The sequence below is a fragment of the Pelecanus crispus genome, chromosome Z (genome assembly GCF_030463565.1).
Source record: "Pelecanus crispus isolate bPelCri1 chromosome Z, bPelCri1.pri, whole genome shotgun sequence".
NCBI classification, from domain to species: Eukaryota; Metazoa; Chordata; class Aves; order Pelecaniformes; family Pelecanidae; genus Pelecanus; species Pelecanus crispus.
Genome location: NC_134676.1, coordinates 78,685,474 through 78,709,951, shown reverse-complemented (window position 1 = coordinate 78,709,951; position 24,478 = coordinate 78,685,474). Strand labels below are relative to the sequence as shown.

Genomic DNA, 24,478 nt, shown 5'->3' with positions numbered 1-24,478 from the left:
TTTCCTCCCCTATGAAAGGGGAGGCTTTAGTAGAGATAGAATCATAGAATCATAGAATCATTTAGGTTGGAAAAGACCTTTAAAATCATCCAGTCCAACCATTAACCTAACATTACCAAGTCCACACTAAACCAATTAAGGGCAGACTAGACTAAACCATGTCCTGAAGTGCCACATCTACCCGTTTTTTGAACGCTTCCAGGGATGGTGACTCCACCACCTCTCTGGGCAGCCTGTTCCAATGCCTGACCACCCTTTCCGTGAAGAAATTTTTCCTAATATCCAATCTAAACCTCCCCCAATGCAGCTTGAGCCCATTTCCTCTTGTCCTATCGCTAACTACTTGGGAGACCAACACCCACCTCACTACAACCTCCTTTCAGGTAGTTGTAGAGAGCGATGGAGCATCCCATAGACCTTGGCTTACACAAAAGCAGTTAGTAGCAAATTACCTTGGTCCACAACTATCAGCTGGGGCCATTCTCCCCTTTATATGCTCACAGGGAAGGAGTACTAGAATATTTAGGAAATGTGAGTAGCCTTCGCCACATGCCACTGGGTGAATGAGAGGGAACAGGCATATGATGAGTAAGTAACAATTAAGAAGGCATTAAATTTCTATTTGAGAATCTTTTCAATAAAGTGTTATACAAAAACTCCTTCAATAACCACAGGTGTGTTCTATACAATTCTTTTGGTAAGGAAAATGCATTTCTCTGAACAAGAAATCTTCATGTTTAAAGAGGCTAAGTATTATAAGGTCAGATGTTGCCTGCTTTGTATTTACTATTCTACTCCTATGGCTTTTTTGAATTCAGAATTTTTTGGCTCTAAAATGTCATAATATACCCTACTTTTATCAAAGTTTTCTCGGATGTAAAGCAAATCTTCTACAGAATACACATCTTCCTTTCCTGTCCAAACAGTGAGGCTGTACCTATAACCAAAAAAAGGAAAAAAAAAAAGAGAAAGAGGAAAAAGTATGTTATTATCTTGAGATAAAGCATGTAAGACAGAAAGACATTGCACTAACAAGCTCCTAAAAGTATTCAAGACTGTGGTTATCTTAATTTTACGCATGTAATTAAATACAAAAAACTTAATCTCCTTTAGATTTCAAAGTTAAGCAACCACAGTTTATGAACTATTGGAAATAACAGTTTTGTATGTCCCTGCCCTCCTCACCCTTCTATATCCAGGGAAGTCATCACCCTGTACCCTGCATTTGTGCTACAACCAAGAGCACTGAGAGTCTCTCCAATTGTCTTGCTACCACAGTGACTTCAAGTTACTGGGAAAAGCAATAGCTGGATCAAAATCCTACCTCAGAACACAGGCATGCTCAAACACATCCTAGTTTGCACACAGGGTGCACAGAATGCTTGGTACAGACAGACTAGCTGAAGAATATGACTGATTAAAGAAACCTCTACTTGACACACACAAAAATTTTCAGAGGTCTGTTCTTTTGCCATGTTTTTTTTCCTCATTACAGAGGTAAGGCACACCATTTGGCTCCAATCAAACTTGGAGTTCTTGCTGCTAAAGCTGAACTTGCTAGAACTTCCCAAGGAGGACTGCAAAATTTTTAAGATGGACAGTCCTACACCAGCCAGAACAATTTATCTGTAGCCTGGTCCTTGTGTGAACCATTCTGCCAAACCTAGCAAGGAGTAAAATAAAAAATCTTAGGCAGATACTCAGCAAAGAAATGTACCAGGCTGAGCATTTAAAGTTTGACAAAGAAATAAATAGTTACAAGCAGAGATTAGAACAGAAAATACGAGGCAACCTCAGTCACAGGTGATTTTCATACTCCTATGTTTTGTCACCTAAGTTATGTGTAGTGATGCCACATGATTAACTGAATATATCTTCTGTACTGTACCACATACACTTTTCTCATTAATTGCACAGACTTTATTATAACTTTTCAAAAAAATTAAAAAACTTCCAAGTATCATTTAAAGTTAAAAGCATTACCCTCCACAATATCCATGTGACAAAAACTTCATTTTTCCCTTTGTTTATTAAAACTGTATTAATCTAAAATATGGGTAAATCAGAATTTAGTTGTACATCAGCAAAATTGGCTCAGGAATTTCCATCTTCTCATCATGCCACTAAAAAAATCAGGACTTTTATGCTGAGGTAAATCCTAGTATTTCAGCAGGAATAATGCTTGTATACAAGGAGGATGTATTTGAGAATGCCACAATTCACAAGACATATTCTTAACATAACAATATTTTGAAATTAAATTCCCAGTTTAAAATGTGTAATTCTAATTTCTCTCTTGATTCTCCACTGTAAGTGAGAATAACAACACTCTATTTGTCCATCCTGCTGTTTCTAATTCCTTAGTAATTTTCCAGACAAGTGACTGTCTTAAATCTTCTGTCTTGCGTTTTGACCTTGGTTGGTGCTTAAGGAACAACTTTATTAAAGGCAGGCAGAGTAGGTGAAAAAGGTGAGTGGATGACAATATGTATGAAGCAGGCTTTATTCTCATTCTATTACATGTGAATAATATTTTAAATTAAATTGTTATGGGTTTGTAAGAACAATTTTTAAATGAAAATGTAAGTCAGCGTTTGGAAAGCACTGAATGTATTTCAAATACCTAAGCAAAATTAATTAGCTTCATAGCGAACTCACTGACTTCTAATCTAAAAATCACCTTTGATGTTTTTAGGTGACATTACTACAGAAAATATAAATACTGAATCCAATAAAGAGTATATATAAAATGTAAGTATTTCAATTGGATTAATTCCAAATTGCAACATCAAACTTACTTAGTCTATTTAACTACATCAGTCTTACAAAATGCTTATAGTAGAACTGGATTACAAACCTACATGAGATTTAAAATTACTTATTATAGGTAATGAGAGAGGCCTTTGGAATTTTATTGTTTTAAAGAAATGAATAGCGACCACTTCTGTATCACAAAACGATTTAAGAACTGAAGAAATTAAAGACCTGAAGGGATAAACTAAAAGAAAAAATATTTTCAATGTAATTGGGATAAGTATGTACATATAAATGTGCTGTATTTCGTATAAACAAATACGTGCCTTTATAATAAAGACAGCTAAAAATAAAGTCCCTCAAACTTACCTATCTGACTGTTGGATTAACCAGCACAGCTCAGACATTGACTGTCGTACTAATGTTGCTCTTACAGGGAAAGTCACAGGCTGGGAAAGTGTACTGCATATCTGAGCCATTTCTTTCACCATCATCCAATCATAGCCTAGAGTCAAGACAATTTGATTAAAAAGAATTCTTCACAAATACAATCTCTATCAAAATGAAGACACAGTGATTTATAGTACAGTTAGGTTTTAAGACAAAACAAGAGCAAATATGGGTTTTGTGAAAATCACATAATTCTAAAATGAAATCGCCAAATTATTATAAATAAAAAATCCACTGTCCTGGAGGAGAAAAGCAATACTAACGTGGAAAAAAAAATTTACTTTGAAAATCTTTATTTCCAGTAACTGCAGTGTTAGTTTACATATAGCTATAGAATGTGACTTTTTTATGTCCAAGAAATTGTATCTTTGCCCTTTCTCTAAAAAAACATTGCTACCACTGACTTCAATACGGGCTAGTTTTAACTTGACAGTGACCCTTTAGAAACAAAAACATGATGAAAAATTCAGAAAAAAAAAAAAGAATTAATCCAGTAGGACTGGAGTTATACACAAATTAAGCACGTGCTTAAAAATGCTAAAATCAAGCAACCTAAAACACCTGAAGTGCCTGCTGTGGAGATTTTTACAAGCACTGGAGCTATTTAAAATGGTATTTAACTGTTCTTTTATTTCTACAGCCTGTTAAAATCTTAACTTCAATAACAAGTTAGTAATTTTTTTCTCAATTACTCATATGCAACACAGTGACTGGAAATAAAAAAGCACCAAATCTCAAAAAAAAAGTTTTGCTGGGCAAACAGCAACTTTTAGTTGAAATCAGTCAAATAAGCTGTTTTTCTCATGTCTTCCAGTATACCCTTAATTAGCATCGTGATAAACTGAAATTTAGAATAAAGTTACATTTATTAAAAAAGTTTACTTACTACAATATTTCCAATACGTATTTCCAGCAACTTTTTACTGCACTGAAAATACTCTGGAGAAAGTACCATACAGTTTAACAAAAGTACTGTATAACATACAACAAAATCCTTGTAATACAATACTTAATCTTGCTAACGAATAATTAACAATTGGAACGGTGTATAATTTTGTCATTGTGGCCACAGACAGTATCAGTGGGGACTATGCTACTGCACACAAATGCACATGCACTGGAGTAAAACACCCTAACGAAACACCTATCAGAATTATAAGAGGAAGCCGGTGAAAAGGACCCTACAACAACGTCTGACTGGAAAATTTATTTCAAAAATTCAATTATTCAACAGAAATGAAATGTGAAAAACAATGCTGACCTACAATTTGATTTCAGTTATCTACTGCAAAAGCACACTGATAGGGTTTCAAATTTCCAGCTAATCTATTTTGCTTCAGGAAATGTGCCACAATTCCGATTGCCATACCAATCCTCCTAGGATTCAGGGAGCAGGCTACCTGCAACAGGGCTTAAGCAATTTGTCCCCCAAAATTCCTCAGTATGTGATAATGAGTTGAAGAACAAAATAGTTCATTTTAACAAGAAAAATATCAAATTTTTACACAGTTCTATGGTGACTCAAACACTGAACTAATTGCTATATAACACACTATCAAACATACTTCAACAAAGAAAATAATTCTTACATTCACTATTATTTTCAAACTGAGAAGATGGCATATAGCTTATTTTGAATCAATTATGAAACGGATTTGAAGAAAATAGACTATGCAGTTGTAAGCATTACATTTTCTACCTTTACCTTTATTGTGTTTGTCAGGGTGCCAGCCAGTTGTCCAACCCAGCGATAAGGTTACGTTTGGGAAAAACAAAGTGACAGTGTCGAGGAAACCTTTTGCATCCACTACAGCATTACTTCCATTAGGTCCTGGTAGGATGTCTGCATTGATCCAAACAGGTCGCTTCAAATGCTGCTTCACATGTTCAAGAAGCTCCAAGGAAGGCCGTACGGCTTCTAGACTGTACCAATAACACATGGGTGAGATGAGACACCTCACTCAGATTGAGGACAGGAAATGTACAGTACACATATAGATGGATATGTCAATGCAACTCTCCCTGTAAGTCAGAGACCAAATGCTGAGGACCCTTTCTACCGTGAGGTGACACTTACTGTTGGTGTAAAGTAGCGCCAGCCTCTTGTCTCCCTGCTGCCCAGTATGAACTGCTTCACAGCTCTTACCTCATGGCCCTTCTAACTCCTGACCTGTTAAGACTTGGATGTTATTGAACTCTTAGGAAGGATTTTAATTAAGGAAGCCACTGCAAGCTCTAACACTTTCGTAGTGGTTGTTTCCACAGCCCAAAAGTGTGGCATAGTAGTAGCAGCATGAAGAAGTCTGCCCATCAGATGTTCATCCTACAGCTAATTATTAAGTATGAGATGTAATCACCTGCGCAACCAATGTAGCCCCACTTGTAAACATTTAACAACGTAACTTAAGTCACATACTCTCACTGTTCTCTCAAATCAAAAGAAAAAGCGTAACTAGAAGGCAAACAATACCTTTCTCTATCCTACTGACATTTTCTGAACAGCAGTGTTGTCAAAGGAAAGGAAATGCGGAATAATGGGGAAAAGGAATGAATTACAAGAAAACACATTTTTCTCCTCTCACAGCAAATTAATTAACATTCTATGTAACATTTGGAAATTTAAAATCATTATGATTTCCTTACTAATGGCAAGGACCTGTGTTTTCTCCTGCAAGTCATGCATTCAGAAAGCTCTGAATAAGCCATCTTACAGCTTTTCCTCAAAATCTTGCAGTGACCTGATAAAGAGCTGAGCCAAGAGAAAATTCTTCATGCTGTTCTGCACGGTTAGTTCCCCTGCTCAACATCCTAAACTGGTCCCTCTGGGTGTCATAGGAGCACCAGGGAAAGCCAGGGGAAGAGAAGGCGCTATGAAGAGCAAGGAGAGGATCACAACTGCTCCAGCTCACACAGATATAAACCACAGGCTACATGCTCCACGGGTGCCTGTTTGAAGAACACAGATGATGGTTAACTCCTACCATGTCTCCCCAATTCCCAATTCCAAGGCCATCGTACCTCTTTTACACCAGTGCTGATGATCACCTTAGCAGCAGTGTGTGAGTTCAGAGACATAAAGCGGTAAACAACTGTTCTCACTGTTTTGCAGGGATGGTTCTGTATCAAGTTATTCCCTAACCTGGCTCGTGATGAGGTCAGATGAATCGTGTCAGGATTTGCAGCCAAAAATGGGAATGGCAGCCAGCTGTTACACTAGGTTAGCTCTAAAGCCAAAAACTGTCCCTTGAGCTGCCTGTGTTTTTTCCTGTCATTTTGTACATTCCAACTTTTCTGTTGTTGAGAAAGCTGCAAAGTAGAACTCCACTCAACACTTTCCATTAGTATTAGCTCAAGTCTTAGAGAAAAGCTAGTAATGGCTTGAGTTAATATTATTGGCTTAAGTATTTCTCACATCGTCTGAGGCCAGAACAGTTCACATTTTCCAATATACAAGTGATCGTCAAAGCCAGTGGAATGCCTTCCTTTTTACTACAAAATACATGATAATGTAAAAAGTCCAAAGCAGCTCTCTTGAAACAAACTAAATAAAAAACCCAGACAGCACTGTTTTTGTTGCACAGCATTTGGAAAATTCAAACATATTGCTGACTCCATATTGAATGATTCTGGCATTTTTGAAGTGGGACTCTGAAGTCCTTTTGCAGAATACATTCACTCCTGTAGATAAAGCCATCAGGAAACGTGATTATGTGGTCAATCAAGCTGACAGAGTAGAAATATACAAAATATTTCTTTTTAAGTGCTGTTGAAATAATCTTCAAAACTTCAGCAATGGTATCCAAAGAAATATTATTCAAAAGAACACCATAATCTGTATCACTCATATGACTATATCTGCACTTTGTGCTTAAATGCTTTTATACAATTAGACTTTTATAATGCAACATAATTTTAAAAGCTTTTTTAAATCACTACAGTTGGCTGGAAATTCCTTGTGGAAAAATAAGAGGTAGATGTTTTAAAATTAATTTAAACAATAATTAAAATGAAAAAAAAAACCCCAACCCAACAACAAACAAAACCAAACAAATGTCTGCTTCTCTTGCCCTTTCCCTTCTCTGTTGAGGCAGACATTTACCAATTCTGTTAATAATAAAACGATTTAGCCTGCCCACCTTTTTGTACTTTCATGAACTTCCACATGAAAACTGTGATTGCATTACACAGAACAACAGGTACAAATCACATTTTACAACTATCTAGCTTTTTTTGCATTTCTATAGCATACTTAAGCATTGATGACGCTCTTTTTAATGTGGAGGTGGATTCTCCATCTGCTGCAAAAATAGCCATTGTACATGCAAATTCAGACAAAGCTAAAGTTATGAGTTGCAGAGGTGTATATCTGAAAATCACACCTCACTGTGAATCCCATTTCAAACTTTTCAAGGTAATCCCATGAGGTTTTCAAGTGTATTTTCCATTAAAGACAATGAAACTGCTAATGGTGAAAATTCTAAATGAACCTCTGAAAATTTAATTAAGAAGCTAGGCCAAAGAAACTGAATTTACTTCAATATACATGCACCTTACTACACAAAAGGCAAGACAACTTTTTTGTATTACAAACCACGCTGAAGAAATCTACCACCACATCAGACGTTGTATGAGATCAGATATTCCAAAGGAGTACACCTAATTCTTGAATTGAGACATCCACAACAGATTGTTAGGATTCGAGCTGAATAGAAAACAGAATTCCTCTCCTGGCAGGGAGGGGCAAGAAAACCTCTGGGAAAATAAAGATATTCATGCTGGTATGGGATGACGTTTCTAAACTATTATGAACTTCAGCAGACCTGGAACAGAAGCTGGCTCTTCAGCAAGCTTTTCAGAAGCTCACTGAAAAATCTTGACACTCATTCTCCTTCCATGGTAGCAAATGCCACCAAGAAAGCTGGATGACAGCAGGAGAGACCTGTGAGCTGCCAGGCAGAGAGACACAGGGGGCTCAGCCCCATTTGCAGCCTGGGAGCCACTGTCTGACTTCCCAGTCAGAAGGCTGTCTTTCCCAATTTCTTTGCACAAGCAGAAAACTCATAGGAGCTTCCCAGATAGGCACTATCATTTCAGTTTTCCTGATAGGAAAACTTTGCTCAATAGCAACTCAGTAACAAATTCATTGAATTTGAAATCATTATCTGTACTTCAAAACACTTTCAAAGCTTTTATTCTTGCAATGCATTTAGTAATACTGATTGTTTCACCACATTTTCTGTTTAGGAAGGAGTGCACTACACTAAATTGGGCAGTAAGAAAAGGTTTGGTCTACCATCACCAAAAGATAGTTAGCACTACCTGTAAAATTGTTAATTGGTCAGAATGCAAAGAATATACAAATCTTTTTGTCTTGAGGCACCTCTTAAAATCCAGCTTGATGCCTTTATTTGTGTTGACAATCTCTTCTAGCCATTCCTGCAATGTGTTGTCACTGTCTGTTTCAGGTGGATGAGCCATGATAGGGTCTCCATTTCCTCCTTTGCCACCACGAAGAAGAACATCTGCTTCTATCATGTGAACATCACCTGTTGATTTAAAAACCGAATGCTCTAACAGAAGCAAATCCAATAGTTCCAGTGTCTGCTTCAGAGTAACAGGGCAAGTCTTTCTACACTGGACTGTGTATGCTTACTCCACAAAGATGACCCAGTATGAGTCGCTGCCTGTGAAGCAACAGAAATGCATTTCTTTGGGTACTTCAGTCACTGAACTCTTTAGAAATCTACAAGCACATGAAAATTGATTTTTGTAGATACATTTGGCCAAGTAATCACGTTTTTTTCAGAGGAACAGCAAAATGAATATCCAAAATGTGCATCTGCTCTTGCTAAATTTCAAATCTTTTCCTCTTAAAACAGGGTTCCAGGCAGAGCCTTTTAGAGCAAAGGTGACCAGAACATTTTAACACTAGCAAAGACCAAGTACTCCCCTTGTCTCATTCTCAAAATGGACCAACCCACCTCAGCCAAAACTTTAAAAAAATAAGTCAGCCCGCCAGCCAGCTAGAAACTTCTGCTAGGAAAATGGTAGCAGAAACACAAGACAAGTGAGTGGAAATCTTAGGAATGCTGCAGCCTCTTAAAAACAGCTATCATGAGAAGCATCGGAGGGTCTGGGCAGTGCTACCAGCTTTGCAGAGAATTCAATACCTACAGTTACTTCGACTGAAATAATAATAAAAAAGATAATAATTGTAGAGTCAATAGAAAGCAAATTACATATAAAATGACATAAATAAATCACGTATTTCCCCAATATTCACATAAATTAAAATTCACTGAAATAAACTGCTCACAGATAACCTGAAATACTTTAATCATCCTGAACAAAATAGGGGCAAAAGCAGTAATAAAGTTGTCCTGTACAAACCAAGAAATACTACCCAGCATGTTACAACGTTATGCAATTTCAAACCATCCTAAAAAGACCTAGAAGATCCATCCACATAGGGTCAAAACTAGCTGAGAATCCTTAACTGTTTCAGGAAGATGGGGCAAGTCTTGCAGCGTAGCCCTGATGAAGCCATCAGAAGCACCTATCCTCACAGCACTGCAGCTGCTGCTCAATGGTCAGGCACCCGGGGTAAAGCCAGCTTGACAGTTCCAGTAGCTTCCCATGAAGTTTTGCTCCACTGCCTGCTGCCCGTTTAACAGCACTGATACCGAACCTCACTGGATGGAGGGAGGGAGGGAGGGAGGGATGGACGGTTACCATAAAAGCTGGTTGCAAAAACTCTCTAAGACTCATCTTTGGAGTTTCAGAAAGGAGGCATTCTTTATTATGGCGCCAGGTGCACAGGGGATACTTCCACCTAACGTGCACACCAAGTTACTTGACTACAAAGATTATATACGATTTAAGACATACATGTTCATTACATTTCCAACAAATTATTATCATATTCATGTTATTCTTGGGGCTTATTAACATATGTAAATGTCCTTCATGCATGTGTACTTATGTCCATTGGTGGTCTTTTGGGGTCCTCTGGTGGTCATCGGTAGTCTTCCTCACTGTGTTTGCTGGTTGAACTCACGTTTTTGGGCATGCTCAGTTCATTTTTGGCTTGGTTATTCAATTCCACTGATACAAAACTAGCTTATTCTAGTACATCCTCTTTACCTATTCTACTCAAGGATACAATGTCCCATGGATTCCCTTTTGTCTAATCTTATAGCAAGCTCTAAGGCCATCTACCCATAAAGCATTTGAAACAGTCCAATTTTGGCTATGTTGTTTCACGAGAGGGGAATCATTTGCTTTTCTCAAGCTTGGTATCAGGATGGATGGATGGACGGACAGAGGGACTTTTAATCAAGTCACTTCCATTTTCTGTTTTCCAGAGCAGATCCACAAACAGAAGTGTCAGCACAATGGAAAGGGTGACCTACTGTGAAATCAAACAGGAAAAAACTGGAATAACTCGACTACTGCTGCCCAGGCTGGCGTAACAGGGAGCTGCAGTCTAGCCTCAGTACGACCACATTGGAGAAACCAGTTTTACCTGTGGCAGAAGCTTTTGCGTTCCACTGTGCAAACATATAAACCGAACAACACTCCAGACAAGCCTAGCTTGAGTGCGTGAAACCAGAAGACTTTTTAACCTCGGCTCTGGTCTGCTAGGAGGTGATGAAAGGCTTTGTGAATCTGAAGGTCTGACCTGACAGCCTGCATGCCTGGAAGCTGGTTGGCTGTCTTCAACTAAATGAGTGAGTCTCATAAAAAAGTACCACCACCAAACCATGTCCTGCCAGCCCTCACGATGCCAGACCAGCGGTTCGCAGGGGCTAATGGCCATCCTGGGAGGGGCCCTGCCTAGAAGACAAACCGGGAGCGCCGCACAGCACGACCCGGTCCCCTCGCTCCGTCGACCCTCAACGTTAGCGCCGAGGCAGCCACCAGCGCTGCACCAGCACGGCAGGCCGGAGGGAGGGCGGGAGGGCAGGCCGGAGGGAGGGCGGGAGGTTAGGCCGGAGGGAGGGAGGGCAGGAGGGCAGGCAGGAGGTTAGGCCGGAGGGAGGGAGGGCAGGAGGGCAGGCCGGAGGGAGGGAGGGAGGGCAGGCCGGAGGGAGGGAGGGAGGGCCGGAGGGAGGGCGGGCCGGAGGTTAGGCCGGAGGGAGGGAGGGCAGGAGGGCGGGCAGGAGGGCGGGCCGGAGGGAGGGAGGGCAGGAGGGCAGGCCGGAGGGAGGGAGGGCCGGAGGGAGGGCGGGCAGGAGGGCAGGCCGGAGGGAGGGAGGGCAGGAGGGCAGGCCGGAGGGAGGGAGGGCCGGAGGACAGGCCGGAGGGAGGGAGGGCCGGCGGGCAGGCCGGAGGGAGGGAAGGCAGGAGGTTAGGCCGGAGGGCGGGCGGGCCGGAGGGCAGGCCGGCAGCGTTACTTACTTCTCGCGGCCTGCGCGGCTCGGGCCTTGCTGTTGGCAGCGTGGAACCACCTGATGGCCGCCCCGTCTCTCGCCCTGATGCGCCGCGACCTCAGAAAGTGATCCACCACCTCCTCGCTCCAGGCGCCTGCGGCGGCGCGAAGGGAGACCTCTCCTCAGCACCGCCCTTGGGCGGGAGCGGCCCCAGGGCCCCCCGCCGCCGCGGCACCGCGGGGAGAGGCGGCGGCAGCGGCCGAGGAGGCCCGCTCCCCGCCGCGCAGCTCTTACCCTGCGTCTCGTCCGCCATCGCCTCGCCGCTGCCCTCCTCCGCTTGCCGAGGCGGGCGGGGAAGCGCCGCCGGCTGCCGGCCGTCTCCGGCCCGGGGAAGGACAGCGAGGAGCCGCCGCCGCGGCGAGGGCTGCGGGAAGGTGTCCGCCGGAAGCGGAACCGGCGGCCGGCTGGAGCACTGCCAGAAGAATCCCCAAAAAGCTGCACCCAAAGGGCGTCTCCTCTCCCCCCCCTTAAATAACAGAGATAAGATAGCAAGGCACTTCAGTTAACTTTCTTTATTGACCACTACTTAAAATGAGTTAGTACAGGGCGAGCGGCGAGAGTCGGCGGCGCCTTCGGCTACCCCTACAGACACGGGCAAGGCTGGAGCACCCACGGCGGACAGGGTACCGGGAGCAAGCCAGCCACAGTCCGTAACGACTGTTCCGCCTTCCGCTGTTGTCTCCTCGACTGTCTGGCTGCAGCTTGTTTTCAGGCAGGGACAGGTTTTGTTCATACTGCGCGTGGTGTGGTCTTCAGCTCTCCCCCACAACTGCAGTTTCTCTAAAGAAGTTACATGAATTAGCCCCAGTTTCCTCCAGGGCAAGATCCTGAAGCCCAGGCCCTTCCAGAACTGGTATTTTGAAGCATAGGTAACAGCGGAGCAGGTTAAGTTACAAATTGTTTTTGATACAAAAACATAAAATATCCCCTATTAGCATCAAGAAGGCATCAAAGTTTTAATAGTCTTATTACAAAACTGTACCAGCATTTTTACTGAAAACAATATAGATCTTGTATATATTTAATTTTGGTTCTGTTTTGATAAACAGTCATGTGACAGTTACCAAACCCCAATTACGGTTTGCTGAACATCAGTACAAGTCACATGCATCACAAATACATAAATAGATCTTAATGACCGAATATCAAAAATACATACTATACAAGAACTTCAGGTATACTAAAAAAATCAATCTGTTCATGAAAATTCACACTTAATACATCAATTCTCCCTGAAAGTAAAGGTGGCTACTAAGAGGTGGCAAAAATAGTAGACAGGAGCAGAAAAGATATTGCAGAATTCTTGTGTGACTTATTGCTACATGTAGATTAGGTCAAGGGTAATCTGGTCTTCTATTAATCCTTGAAAGATCAAATTGTATCAGGACTTCTGAACACAGAGTAAATAAAAAAAAGCAGTATTTATAAAAATAGCATCCATTTAAATTAGATAAATCCTTATAAATACAAGAAAGAAATCAGTTATTAAAAAAAAATTCAGAGCCTATGTTCCTGAAGCACCAGCATAACATCCTCATGTTAAGGACTTCAACTACAAAGTCTTCATAAACATACCTGCAAAATTCTTCCTCATGATGACCATAAACAAGTGTCAGAAGGTACACACTTGTATTTTGCACTGACATAGGAAGTTTGCTGTCAGCTACAGAAGACCTCATATTTGAATCTCAAATGGCAAGAAAACAGTTTTGTGCCAGCTTCCACTCCAGTGTTCATCTCATTTACACATGGAAAGCACTTGCTTCAGAGAAAGATTAGATCTACCCATAGCAATTTTTATTAACACATTTGTGTGAGGTTAAGAGGCAAGATAATATGGCTTGAAGTTACTCTACATACAGTAAATGCTACAACTGTGTAAAGAGGTAACAAAACCTGCCCTCTTCTGCACCTGTATTAAGTGTAAACTTTCAGAACTTTAGGAAACATGACAAACTACAATTCTTTTGTGGTAAAGCAACCAGAGAGGATTTGAGGGTTTTAAAAAACAGTCTGAAAATCTATTAAAACATAACAGGTTTAGAAACTTCAACATTTTTAGTGTTTATAGCATTACAACTTTGGTGTTCAGATGTAGCAAATCAGTGTATTGCCTGTAATCAGCCTCATCAAAACAGATGTTCTGTAATGAAAAATATTAATTCCATTTTCAATGGTAGACTTGTAGGATCTGACATCCCGCCATGAATCACAGGAATCAGAGCACTGTCCAATTCATTCAGATAGTTCTGTGGAAGAAGGTGGCCTCCAGATCCAGCTAAGTACTCAACCTAGAAGGAAAACATTAAAAGTGTTAATAGCAACATTAATACTAACAAGACAACGTGAAAGTGTAGTATATTGGTAAAAGATTATTTCAGCTAGCATGAAGTGACAAAATAACATCCAAACACTGGCAACTGGATGGGTTTTGAGGTCAATCATGAACGATTAGGCTTGCCATTGAGAAGCATGTAACATTGCCCCTGGGTTTACAGGGCCACACATCCTCTCCGTCCCAGACTCCTTCAGTCTGGTGTCCAGGAGTGAACTGATTATATCCTAGGATCACAGTTACTATTAGATCGATTTCAAAATATATTACTGAAAACTAGATTTTCAGGACTGCATTTCCAGCTTCTCTCAAAAAAGGTAAGGAGGTACAACACAGAACACCTTCAGAGGCAAGGAACTGAACTGTTCTACAGTTTTGTCATCTCTTGAGGGGCATCACCTGCCGGACAGCCTTGCCTTCCCTCTCTTCCATCCTCAGCTGGGCAGACCTGTCCTTTTCTGCTGTACAGATTTTGGTGCAAATATGCCTTACTGAACTACATTAGGGAGCAAAACCAGCAGGAAACTATGTAATTTGAGAAAAGAACCAGAAAATTAGCTCCATGATTCTCTAAATTGACTCACCTTGGAGGCAGATGAGTGCCAGAGAGAGTTAGAACTAGGGAAGGACTGATAGCTTACTGCAAGCAGCTATTAGGGGATTTGGGCAGAATAAGGAAACAGGACTACTCCTTTCAAGAAAAACTAGCCATTAAGACAGGTTCTTCATGAAATTTCATCCTCAGTCTGGATCTGGGGTAGGGCAAAAAACTAAAAACATTCAGAAAAAGATTCAAGGTCTTTACAAGAAAGATTTCAGTTGAAATAGAGTGTCTGCAATAGATGTTAAAAGATTACCATATCTGAGTCAATAGAAACTCTTAAGCCTATCTTATTCATCCCATTATTTTTCAACGTGTTAAGGTGTGGACAGAGAGCAGTACTGCAGGCAACAGCAATCTCTTTAGCAAACTGGTGAGGAACAGGACTGGGTAGTTCATGATCCTTTAGAAAATAGTATACCTGAAATTACAGAAAGGATAAGGACAGTCAGCAGCCTGGTTATATTCCAAAGGAAGGAAGAGTAATTCAGTATACACATAATGCAGAACAGAGCAAGCTACAATGCTGGTTTGCTGGCGAAGTATTTTAATATTCCATCTATTCAATCAAAATACTTAAGTGACCATGTGAATATCTGGATTACATATTTATACAGTTATCAATGCGAACACACACTTAGTCTTTTTCAGAGGAGAAAAATGAAAAGTATGTAAACTTATCGAAGAGCTACAGAGAACATTCTGCCTATCAGTATGGCAATGCATCAAGTAAGTTAGTTTCATTAGTAGTTTCACTTAGTATGATCTCTTTACTACTTAGCAATTCTAAAACATTTCAGAACAGCTCAAGAGCAATGTAATTTACTAACTTCAGTACACTTCATAACTTTTCCCTCTCTTTCGAAGTCTCTGCCTTGTGGTACTTTTTCACTCTGAGTTCCTTCCATTGATTTTCCATCGACTGGGCTTAAAATTCTGTGGAAGATAACAGTATGGATAATTAAAACAACATTTTATGATCTGAGTAACTTGTATGAAATAATGTTTAGCCATCCTTAAAGGCCATTTAAACAGCTTTACAACAAAATGTAATACGGGACTTGCATCATGAAAATACAGATGCCACAAAAAGAAGTATCCTAAATAAGGAACAAACAACACTTACTAAAAACCTAATCTTACACATTTAAGAAGCTATAAACCATCTTAGGTAAAGCCACTGTTTGTTCCAGTTGGTCAGAGAAGCCACAGAAAAAGGCATACCAAGTCAAGCTCATGGCCTGAGAAACAACTGAAGATGAGACAAGTTTTAAGTTAGTGATGTATAATTAAAGTTCGAAGCTACATAAACAAGCATTCAAATCACATCCAATAAAGATGTCTTACATCTCATTTTGCTTTGTTGAATACTGGCATTCCAAGCAGTGAATGGCCAAGGGCAGTACTATACACTTCCAAGCCCCACCCCAGTAAGGAAGCTTAAGGGGATTAATCACATCCTCACACAAACTGATTACTGATTTGATAAAGAACTTTCAAAGGAAACTGACTTTTCTCATCAACTTCTCAAACAGAGAAAACAGTATTAAGTTTTGGTGAACTATAAGAAAAATTGCTCTGTTAGTGACATCTAGAGGATTGCAGGTACAGATTTACCATTCTATCCCCTTTCAGGTTTTAGTATCAAGTACTATCTTTCAAAATACCTTAGATTAATTTCAAGAAATTAAAGGTGGATATTTGAAAATTGGGAACAAGAATTCTCTAAGATGTTTTGCTTTGGTAATACACTTACCTTTCATTTGTTTTTTCTTCATTTTCTACCCAGCAAATATCGACATACTCTTTTATGTCTCCTGTATCTGTTTTGCCACAAGTTATTTTAAAGTCCTTCTTGTCTCTTAACGCCTGACGTAGGCCTTCCATCGTTTCTGGCGTTATTTGTACCATGAGTCCATCTAGAAAAAAACTAGTTAGAATTCCAACTTATGTACAGAAAGAGTAGCAAAGCTGTTTAGTAGAATCTTGGCCTAAATTCTAGTAGGACCAACCCTCTCCTACAGCTCTAATAAATGCATATCAAATGGACTCCATCCCCCAACTACAGCATTGAATGTTACATGAAAGAGGAAGTAATGAAAACCTTTCTTGTCAACAGAACTAAGACTAAAATATCAATCTTAGAATCATAGAATCGTCTACGTTAGACTAATCTTATAAGTTTTTTACATTTGTGTCAATAAATATATTTCATCAACACAGCAATGAAAGTAGCTCCAGATACAGGCAGCCATGAAGGAAACACTTGCATTGACTAAAGCAAAAAGAGTGAAAACTTAGTATGTTTTAAAACAAGTAGGTGACCTAGCACCTGTATTTTTTATACAGCATTTGTTTGCAACAGGTTTTCTACAAAGTTAAAAATACCGAAAAGTTTAGATTACTGAGTAATAAAGACCTTGCACAAGACTACTGTTTTGTTTTTTTTTTTAAATTCTGTTAAGAAGAAACCACATAGGACAAAATTCTTACCTTCAACTATATTGGATTTAGCTAAAAATCCTGAAGATGTTTTTAAAGCTCCATTAAACACCACAAAACTTGCACCTGTAACTAGAAAAAGTAGGAACAAAGTGACTACCATTTCACATTGCTCAAGTTTGTCATTACTACCATTTAACTTGCATTCCTTTTTTAGAAAGGCAGGCAAAAAAGGTACTACTATACTGAAAGCGCTAATAGAAATCCCTTACTGACAGGATGATATGCAACATAACACTCTTTTGAAGAGAAAATATTTTTTTCCAACCAGACCTTGGCAAAAAAGACCAGCCTTGTTAACTTTTTTTGAGGGTGTATACAGTACCCTTTTAAGATATTGGTGGCAAGCCAACACAGGCAAGCCAAAAAAAACACCATATGCAAAGAGAAGACAGAGTTGAAGAAACAGTGGTGTGGGGTTTTTTGTTGGTTTTTTGTTGGGTTTTGTCCTTTAAAACAGACATGTCACTCAAGTTTTAATTTATTTACAGAATATATTCCTGAAGTTTACATGATGTTTACTAAACACAATTGAAAGAAAAGGTGACATAAGCAAATTTCCATGTTACAAACCTTTGCATAAATTTGTTAGTTACACACAGTGCTTCAACAAAACCACACTAAGGAGCTATGCTTAATGAAGCACAGAACAACGTTTCGGGTTGACACCAGAGATTGTAAGAGTACAGCCCTATCAATCTGGAATTCCCCCCCAAATAATGGACCTTGTTGAAAAGCACAACTCATCGGCCCAGATGCACTGCCATGCTGCACAGCTGTATTACTTTCAGAACCTAAAAGGTACCTCTACACTCTTCTGTGTACAGGCGGTTGTATCAGTTTGCTAGGTGTTGTATAGAGGTCCTCACTGTTACTATATTTCCATGCACTCAGTTATTGAGACTATTTGTTTATATATGTAAATATATTGCCCAATTCACACTAATATTAAATTTAGGTTTTGACATATGTAACAATCTGATTAGGTCTGAAAATGTATGCTGTATTAATAACATTCTGGAAACAAAGAAGAAAAAAGTATTAATCTCCATTCATTATAACATTTGTAAAAGGTACCTACGTGTTGATATCAACCAGCAACATTTTATTTTGCTTTTAAATTACTTTGCTGCTTTGATGCTGAACTTTTTGTCTAAACAACTTACTGGGAATACATATTTTCCTTGCAGCCTAAAGGTGAACTTGCACTTCTGCTCTAGAAACGTGTTTTTTCTCCACAAGCCAAATTAGACAGCTTACCTTTCCTAGGATGTCCAGTAGCGCTGATTGCTTGTGTGTGATAGAGGCCATGGTTATTCTGCACACACACTAAGTGAGAATCTGCTTCAGTATTAAGACTTGCTCCAATACTAATTACATGTTCATTAGAGGAATTTACCACCTTCATTACCTGTCAGTACAAGATTTTTCATTAAACTAATGAACCTCATTTTAAATACAAGACATTAGAAAAATCCAGCTCTCAAAGCAAATCCCAAGAATTATTCAGTTAAGTCAATTCCAGAGAGTTTGAGCAACACAATTTGCCATGACTAGCTGGAGGAACACTAAGCATGATCAAAAATACTATTTCAGCAGAGAGGGAATGAGTATGTCTGGACAATGCAGAATATGAGTTGTAGGAGTTTTGTTGGTCTTAAGGCTAAAATACACATTAAGTCTTGTGCAGTTTATTACTCTTTTTTTGTTAAAGCTGAAGTAAACAAATTGTAATAAAAACTATGCTGGCAGAAATTTTTTTTTTTTTTAAATTTTAAGCAAAACACCACCATCAGGAAATGTGTAAGAGAATCCCTGAAAATACATGCTAAAAGATTTTGAAGAAACTGCTGATTTTTCAGCATTTAATAGTTATCCTAAAGCTCAACTTTTTACTCATCACTACCCACCTTCCACCATATCCAGGAAGAAGGAAATGTGTGCTCAGATTTCATGCCCTCCCCCATCGCATGTTTACATCAGTTTAAAGTTCAAAGAGTCTATTGCACAGCAAATAGCAGCTCTCCAGATTTCTAGATTACTTTGCTGTCAAGTGGAAAATTCACTTGCAGAACTGCCTGGAAACTGATTACAGAATAAAAACATTACAGCCTCTAAGAACCAACCCCCTGCCCCCCCCCCCTTTTTTTTTTTTTGAAGAGCTCATGTTAAAGATGTGACTGGTATTACATGGAAATTAAAGACTAAAGCAGTTTGGATTAGAAAGCTAATCTAGATGGTTTTACTCACCTCATTATACTTCCTTAGGGGTATTTTAATACAGCTTCTACCCATTTCGACATGAATAAACAGGTTGTCTATGGTATGCAAAGTATACTGATAATTTCTAAGGTCCTGTAATAGACAAAGGGTTTGTATTACCAGACAATTAAGTATAATTTTCTTACCTTTTATATCAAATATTACCTAGATAAAGTACTTGACATACATCCCTAAGACTTCTAAAGAGTGATGACATTAAGGGTGGTGAAAGACTTACTGATCACTTTTTTCCTGTGATACATGTGATGAGTACCTTAGTGAGTATGTTCACAATTTTTTTTACCAGTGGGTTATTTAGACTATGGCTACTTTATGCACATTAGAATCTTAGTGTGGTTTAGATCACAAAATACTTCAACACCCTCCCTCTCTGAAAGGAAAGCAAAGCATGGAAGCCACCACCTAGGTTAGTTTGTTTCCAGGCTCATACCCTGTCCCCTACAGCTCTAACTTCTTGAGCTATAGCTTGAATACTGCACTGTTTCTTATACCTTTCTCTGACAGAAGTTACCATCCATCATCTCAGCCACTTCTGCAACATTCCCTGCTCTGTTTTATTCCAGAATATTAGGTATAAAATGATCTTTCTTACTTTTACTAGCTTAGCTGAAAAAAAAGGTTAGAAAATGCTCTTGTCACCAGCTGAGCCAGGTAATCAGTATCTTCCTCAATCAGCATAGCTTTAGCAAAAAGGGTATTTATGAACACATGTCCCTACATTACAAATTTCAGCTGAACTGGCATTGTTTTAGCCATTAAGGATATATGTCACAGATGCCCTTTGCCTCTGTCTTTTACCACTGCCTACCACTACCTTGTGTGGTACTAGATCTTATATGATTTTACTTGAGCATTTGCGCCACAGGTACTTAAAAGCATAACATCAAGAGAACATTTTGCAGTCATTTCAAAATGATTAAAGCTCCTGCTGCATCAAAAGACACAGTCCTGCCAAAGAGCATGTATTCCTACTACTTGCTTCAAGCTGACACTACAAACACAGCTACGAAGGAGAATCAGGGTAACTCTAATCCAGCTGAAAATAAACTTTATAGAAGCTCCCTTCATGAGCAGCACAACATTAAGATTCCTCAAGGTCTGAAGATGCAATTCCACATTGGCACTGGCACTTCACCAATCAGGCAGGGAGCTGACTCATAGAATTAAAGTATCTTTTCTTAACGGAGGAATCTTACACTGTTTTTCAGATGGTACAACTCCTCTGATTGACTCCTTATGTATTGACATGGACATCAACAGTGGCAAGAAGGAAAGAGGAGCCAAAGACTGAAGTTTCATCTCAGCTGTAATGGTCTCTAGCCTCTTAAGAGAGGATTTAATGATCACCTAAATAATACACGCAGTTCTCTCCACAACCTTACAGCACTTCTCATCACAGCATTAAAGATAAGTTCTTTTTAAGTATAAGAAGGTTACTGGTCAGGAATACAGGCTTACTGAAGTTTAAATCAAATTATTTGGGTAACAAAGAAAAAATTTCCTCAGGGAATGGCATAAATTCCAGACTTGACTTACTCTGATGATTTTGCCAAAACCTAAAGTACCTCACCCAAGACAGACTGGTTAATTGCGGTAAGGTTCAGTTTGTGTGGCAAAGTAATTACTGCTACAGTTAGACCACAGCATCTGCCTGTCAAGTCTTTTCTTCAGATTCAAAAAATGTCAGATTTAACACTAGAATTCTTGTAGCACACTTGCTTGGAAGAGAAAAATGCAACTGAACAATGATTACTACCAGCATAAATGTAAACGTCAACATTTTTCTCATTCATTTAAAGCCATTTCTTACTACCAGAACTACTGTGTCACAATATGATGTGAAAGATACAGCTTTCCTAACTCACATATAAATACTCTTTGGTAAGAAAGTTTCAAGTCACATATGAAGAACAGAAATATTAGCCCTTTGCAAAAAATAACTGCTTTCAAGAATCAGAGTTTTGAGGATATTTTACACAACCTATATTACAGCAGGAAAGGAAGAGAATAAAACATTTACTCACAACAAGCAGATTCATAATTGTGTGTCCTATCTCTCCAAAGAGTGGCTTCCTGTGCCTGAAACTTACTACAGGAGTTGGGTAGGCTAGGGTGGAGGAAGAAAAAAAAGGTCATGTTTACCTGTCACCAACTCTAAGACTTGCTAATCCAAGTATTTATTTTTATTTTCAGCTATAGCCTATGTTTCTTAATCTCAATATCTGACCAGCCAAAGGAACTAGAGCCCCTGTCTGATTCTCTGTCATGGACTGTCCTTCAACCCACTGCATTGTTTCCCCACCCACGGTTAAATCCTACTGCAATGTTACTGCCTGGAGTCACTCTCCTAGAGGTAGTAATTTTGTGGCAGAGATGTGTTGCTGCTTTCATATGCTTTGTCAGCTTCTTGCAATAGGTGATCTTGGATGGAAACATCCTGGGTTTAGTCTCTGGGTCACCAGCTGTGGGAGGGGTTATGAGTCATCATAGTTGCTTGACTAAGAAAACCATATAGGTTAACACCTGCTTCTACATTAACACTATAATACAAAGTGAATGCTTAGTATCAATAAGCAAGAATGGAGTGAGTGAGGATGTTCCTACAAAGTAACATGCTTTGAAGTCCCATGGCTGCAATGGGAAACATTCTGATGGAAATTAGGGAAGGCAATGAGATAGATGCAGGAGACCACAGTATGAAGCCATTTGAAAAAAAAAACAAAACCCAAACAAGTAGCATAGCAAAGTCAGGACTGTGAGGTCAAAGAGAAAATTTAAAAAAAAAAAAAAAAAAGACAAGTAGTTCGGTAAGAGAAAGAAGAATGACAAAGAAGCTACCACCCTTGTCAACACACAGACAGAAGCCTAGCCAGTAGAAATCTGCTATTGACTCAAGAAATCCATAAACAAGCAAGTGATACATGTTTACGGACTCGCAGCTTCTAGAACAGTAGGCTTATTTATAAAAAATGCATTCAGGTCAAGAAAGTTGCACATGATACATTTTTTAAATCCATTCTGCTTAAGCAACAGCTGCATGTTCCTTATCTGAACTCCTGCTCTCTAAATCATAAGCAGCAGTGCAAGGGGAAAAAAACCAACACCTCTATCACTAAATTAAATGTCTCTGTTATTCAAGCAAGTATGCGAGCAACTCTAGAAGGCATTTAGGACAGTATCTAGTTTCAGACCTTGCAGAAGCTAGCTTATCTGTTCTTCAAGGCAATGGGGATCTGTGTAAACGCTTTTCTTTTGGTAAGCCTGGTGCAAAGTCAATGTAAATCTCGTTGGGAGAGCAGAAAATGCTCACATCCACCTGCAACAAACTGTGGAAAGTAATTCCCACACATGGAGGCTGGGTGACTGCACAACCTCTGGTGGTGCACATTTGTGTGCTGTGCTCTCCATCCACCTCACTTTGAAAGAATACCTTCTGCATTTTTACAGGCCTAGAGATTTCAAATGTATTAAGTAGTAAGTTATCCTCATAAGTAATGAATACCTTTATTCATTTTATGAAGCAGTAATATTTTGCCAATATTCTCAATTTTAGTAATTTAAACTCAAAAAACCAATTGTCAGAGTTGTAAATTGGGCTTGTGAACTTCCCTTCAAACCTTTTTCCTATGACAACAGAAACTAGACACTTTGATACTTTACTACGGTCAGTTTTGGTTTCTTAGCTTTCTCATCAGCTAAGAACAGGAAAAAAAAGTCAAGGGAGTCTAGCATGACAATGCAAATTCCCAAGTGTCTCAATAGCTGCCTTCCAATGTATAACACAGTCTGACACAAGTGTAATATAAAATACTGCAAAGATGACTTTAAATATTTTGCTGGCCTAAAAAACCTTGCCTTTTCCAGAAGGACTTTTACATTTATACAGCTATTTAAAGTGTTAAAACTTACCCCCATATTCTGCTCCCAATCTCAGTATTAAACGGATTGGAAAAACTTTCGCCCAGGGTATTTCCAGCTTATGGATGAGAATGCCACAGAGAAAAGGGTTATCTGGTAGAATTTGATCATCAAGTTTCTGAAAAGTTGGTGAAACAAACAGGAATCCTCCATGCTCTTTGTTACCGAGCAAGTTTTCAGTAAAAGTGATGTTTTCCATGCTTCTTATTAACCTTCCTGTAGAAAGAGGGATAGAGAGTCTTTGCACATCTGGAGAAGGAATACATTAGTGTCAAGAAAACGATTCTAACCACTGGTCTCCTAACCACAGTGTTATCTCGCATCTTCCTGGAAGTCTGACAGACATCTAAACCCATAGACCAACTGCTCTGTATTACTAAGTGAACTCGAATATGAAACTAGGTTTTTCCAAACAAATACCAAAAACCCCTAAAGAGTACTATGTTCTGACACACACCAATTGATGAACTTCGATTAACAGACCTCAAATATATACATACGCAAGAGTATTGTACTTCTACAAATGAAGTTCCAGATGTCCTAAACCATTGACTCAAGGACTTATAACCCAGAATTTCCAACACAATATGACTAAATAACAACAACTAGACTGCAAACAGGATTTTTACAGAAGTAAAAAAACCAAAGAAACTTCAATTCTTTTCTTCCTGTTGTTTCTTTAGAACCCAAGGCTAACACTGCAAGGTTTTTCAACAGAATCATTAGACACTTACAAATACTTGAGGAAAAATGACCTATCCACTTCCAGCTTTAAAGATCAGCAAGAAAACATTATAAAATAAAAGAGTTAGACATTAAAATTACATACCTTTCATTGCATCCTTATAGATGTCAATAAATAATTTGAATATTTCACTGGGAAAAATCTCTTCATTTGGCAAACACTGCAACAGAATGACAATTTCTGCCTGACCCAAACCATGTAGTCCATTTGTTGAGAAGAACCAGCACTTTTCTGAAGAATCTTTTAATTAAAGAGATAGATACCACAGTAATGCTGTTCTACAGTCAGAAAAAGCAAGCTGGATTTAATGGAAAAGAAAATGTGCACTACTTACAAGTTATTAGCTTGACATTTACAAGCAAGTTTGCATTTAGGATGAAAGTTAATGGATTAGGACCTCCTTCCACAAGAAGCAAGGTGACCTGCTGGTGAGATGGATGTTCTTCCACTAGAGGATC

The 24,478-nt window shown here is 39.2% G+C and overlaps 2 protein-coding genes across 5 annotated transcripts in view; both read right to left on the bottom strand.

Annotated features, from left to right (window-relative positions):
* Positions 1 to 382: 382 nt before the first annotated feature.
* FAM151B (family with sequence similarity 151 member B) lies at positions 383 to 11,889 on the bottom strand. The gene is made up of 6 exons (XM_075726131.1): positions 11,871 to 11,889; positions 11,605 to 11,730; positions 8,585 to 8,750; positions 4,910 to 5,127; positions 3,124 to 3,259; positions 383 to 937 (listed from the first exon to the last, which is right to left on the bottom strand). The coding sequence occupies exons 1-6, from the start codon at positions 11,887 to 11,889 to the stop codon at positions 787 to 789; spliced, it is 816 nt and encodes a 271-aa protein (XP_075582246.1). The 3' UTR covers positions 383 to 786.
* Positions 11,890 to 12,329: 440 nt separating this feature from the next.
* ZFYVE16 (zinc finger FYVE-type containing 16) overlaps positions 12,330 to 24,478 on the bottom strand; it is a 36,402-nt gene continuing 24,253 nt past the window's right edge. For all 4 annotated transcript variants that reach the window (XM_075727195.1, XM_075727194.1, XM_075727193.1 and 1 more), the window contains exons 8-18: positions 24,355 to 24,477; positions 24,105 to 24,260; positions 23,267 to 23,491; positions 21,382 to 21,464; positions 19,325 to 19,429; positions 18,335 to 18,485; positions 17,066 to 17,146; positions 16,329 to 16,491; positions 15,403 to 15,508; positions 14,829 to 14,993; positions 12,330 to 13,927 (exon numbers count right to left, since the gene is read on the bottom strand). In XM_075727195.1, coding sequence (XP_075583310.1) covers positions 13,766 to 13,927; positions 14,829 to 14,993; positions 15,403 to 15,508; positions 16,329 to 16,491; positions 17,066 to 17,146; positions 18,335 to 18,485; positions 19,325 to 19,429; positions 21,382 to 21,464; positions 23,267 to 23,491; positions 24,105 to 24,260; positions 24,355 to 24,477 — 1,520 coding nt within the window. In that variant the 3' untranslated portion in view covers positions 12,330 to 13,765. The remainder of the gene's footprint in view (positions 13,928 to 14,828; positions 14,994 to 15,402; positions 15,509 to 16,328; positions 16,492 to 17,065; positions 17,147 to 18,334; positions 18,486 to 19,324; positions 19,430 to 21,381; positions 21,465 to 23,266; positions 23,492 to 24,104; positions 24,261 to 24,354; position 24,478) is intronic.